At 42.9% G+C, this 2,305-nt stretch overlaps 1 protein-coding gene across 1 annotated transcript in view; it reads left to right on the top strand.

The window, feature by feature from the left end:
• LOC119586280 (RNA pseudouridylate synthase domain-containing protein 2-like) overlaps window positions 1-2,305 on the top strand; it is a gene marked incomplete at its 5' end in the record, with an annotated part of 99,349 nt that overhangs the window by 88,894 nt on the left and 8,150 nt on the right. Inside the window, 1 exon segment of the mRNA XM_037934984.1 lies at window positions 1,578-1,686. Within this exon segment, the coding sequence (XP_037790912.1) occupies window positions 1,578-1,686 (109 nt within the window).

Here is a 2,305-nt window from a genome sequence, read left to right as displayed (position 1 = left end):
TCTCCTCTCTTTTATCCACACATCTTTCATTCATTGAAATTCTTCAACTCAGATATCCATTCCCCCAAGGTTCCCCATCTTCTTTTACCATCTTTTCCTCTAGCTCTAAGGTTTTCTGCGACCTCACCACAGTTCTGGCCCAAGAAGAATCTCTTCTAGAAACCCCCTCCCAAGAATACTACCCCCTCAACCCTTCCAAAAATATGTAACCTGTATTTCACCAAATTTTGTACCTGTAACCCATAATCATCAACGTATAATGACACATTTTTTTAAAAAAAGAAAAAATATATAGAGATATTTCTATCACTGCTACGGAGTATGTGGAACCCACACATCATGAAGTATAGCTCTCCATTCTTAAGTAACTCAAGAAATCTTCAGTTGTGAAAATTTATAGTGATTTTGCAAAAATACATTTGCATTTTATTTAATACACCCTAAAAGAGTTACACAACATTCTCTTCCCTTACTACTTTCAAGTTTCCTTTTATTGTCTGTTCTTTTTTAAAGGAATCCAACTATATAAAAGAAATTCAAACTTTAATTTCTCTTCTTTATTTCTGAATATTACTTTATTCTTTCATTATAGAAGAGTAGCAAGTATATCACACCAGTCTTTTTTTTAACTAGAAAGTGCACAGTACTATACAACTGAATGAAGGAAGTCCTAGCGATGTTAGTTACTCAAGAGTGGAGCTTGTGTTTGTATTGGCCATGAGTGTTTTAGCACCACTTTTAACTCTCAGCCACCGGTGCCCAGCCACTATGCATCACAGGCCAAGCACCAGTGGAATGGTCTAAACAGAGGTCACTGTAGCTGCCTTTTCATTGAGAAATAAGCACTTTAAATCCATTTTTTTTTCTTTGATGCTTTTGTCCTGTGTAATTAATAATTAAGCAATTTACTCTTATCATCTCTTCATGGAAATGCAGCTACATTATGTTAACCAAGCTTATCTACTAAAGGTTTCTCACCTGCCAGTATTTTGGTTGTGACACTGCCGCCTCCCCGTAAGTAACGCTGGTGTGAGAGCTGGTCTCCTCCATACCACAGTGCGGCAGTCCAAGGTTATTACCATCTTCTGCATTGGCCTTGAGGGGGGAAGAACCTCTTGAGCCTGCCAAGGATCAGTGGGTTTTCCTTCTGTGTTCTGGCAATGGCCTTGCCCTCTCCCCCTCCCCCTCTAGGCATATGCTGCATCATGGACTTCAAAGAAAGATAACTTTGTTTATCTTTCATGATGACCATGAGAAGGGATGATAATAACCATAAAGATGCATTTGATTACTGGGTCCCAATTCTCTCTGGATATTTTCCTCTTTGCCATCATGTCGAGACATACACTTTTGTAAGGGGCTTTCAGTTCCAAAATCAGTTTTAGGTCTTGACTTGCTGGTGAAGGTGGAAGTATTCTCTCACAATGGGTGCTTCAGTATCCAAACTGCCAAAAAAATGTTCCCTGGGGCTGGTGTTGACGTGCCTGTGGGAGCTGCTGCCTGATGCTGTGGCCCAGCCTCCCCCTTCACTGCCACCTTACACTCTGGTGACTGTTGTTGTCCCCCCCTGCGTCCAGGTACACCCGTGCGGCCGCTACCGACACAACACTGTCGTCTTCATCCTGGCTAAGGAGTACAATCTCAAGAACCTCAGAACCATCCACCGCCTCGATAGACTCACGAGCGGTAAGTTGGCATACCCCCACACCCCACACTCTCCCTACCAACCCCCAGCCCTTCCCCATTCCTTCCTGCACTGTTGTCATGCTGTTTTGTGCCCTGTCCAACCCTGCCCAACCCTTTCCCCAACACCTGGTTTCCATGTGCCCAGACCTCACTGTTTGTAGAGTAGATGTTTCAAGACGTCGAGCATTGATTCCTGCTGCAGTGCCACCAGCACCGACACCAGTATGCTTGTTGACTGTCCTTTTCTTTTTTTTAATACCTTACAGGGTTTTGGTACTCCCCTGTCTTTGGCCTCCCTCCCCCTCCCACACTCATGAAAATATACCTTCTGAAGGTAAATGAACCCAGATATATCTGTGTTTGATTTAGGTATAACCGTATCACAGCTTTTGGCAAGACTCCTTTTAGGAGTTCAACTGCAAAATGAATCAAACACCACTTCTTAGTGTGGCCTGAAAGCACCACTGCTTTTTTGCCACCCTCCCCTGACCCCCCACCCATCAGTGTCTCTTGCTCATGCTTTGCGTAGTTTTATGTAGAGTATACTAAAAAAATAGCGAAATAGATGAAATTAAAAAAAGGAAGTATAGAGTGTGAGCTACATCCTCCCTTGGACTAA

Source organism: Penaeus monodon, chromosome 21, assembly GCF_015228065.2.
Source record: "Penaeus monodon isolate SGIC_2016 chromosome 21, NSTDA_Pmon_1, whole genome shotgun sequence".
NCBI classification, from domain to species: domain Eukaryota; kingdom Metazoa; phylum Arthropoda; class Malacostraca; order Decapoda; family Penaeidae; genus Penaeus; species Penaeus monodon.
The sequence above is the reverse complement of the archived record's forward strand: the minus strand, read 5'-3'. Positions and strand labels throughout refer to the sequence as shown.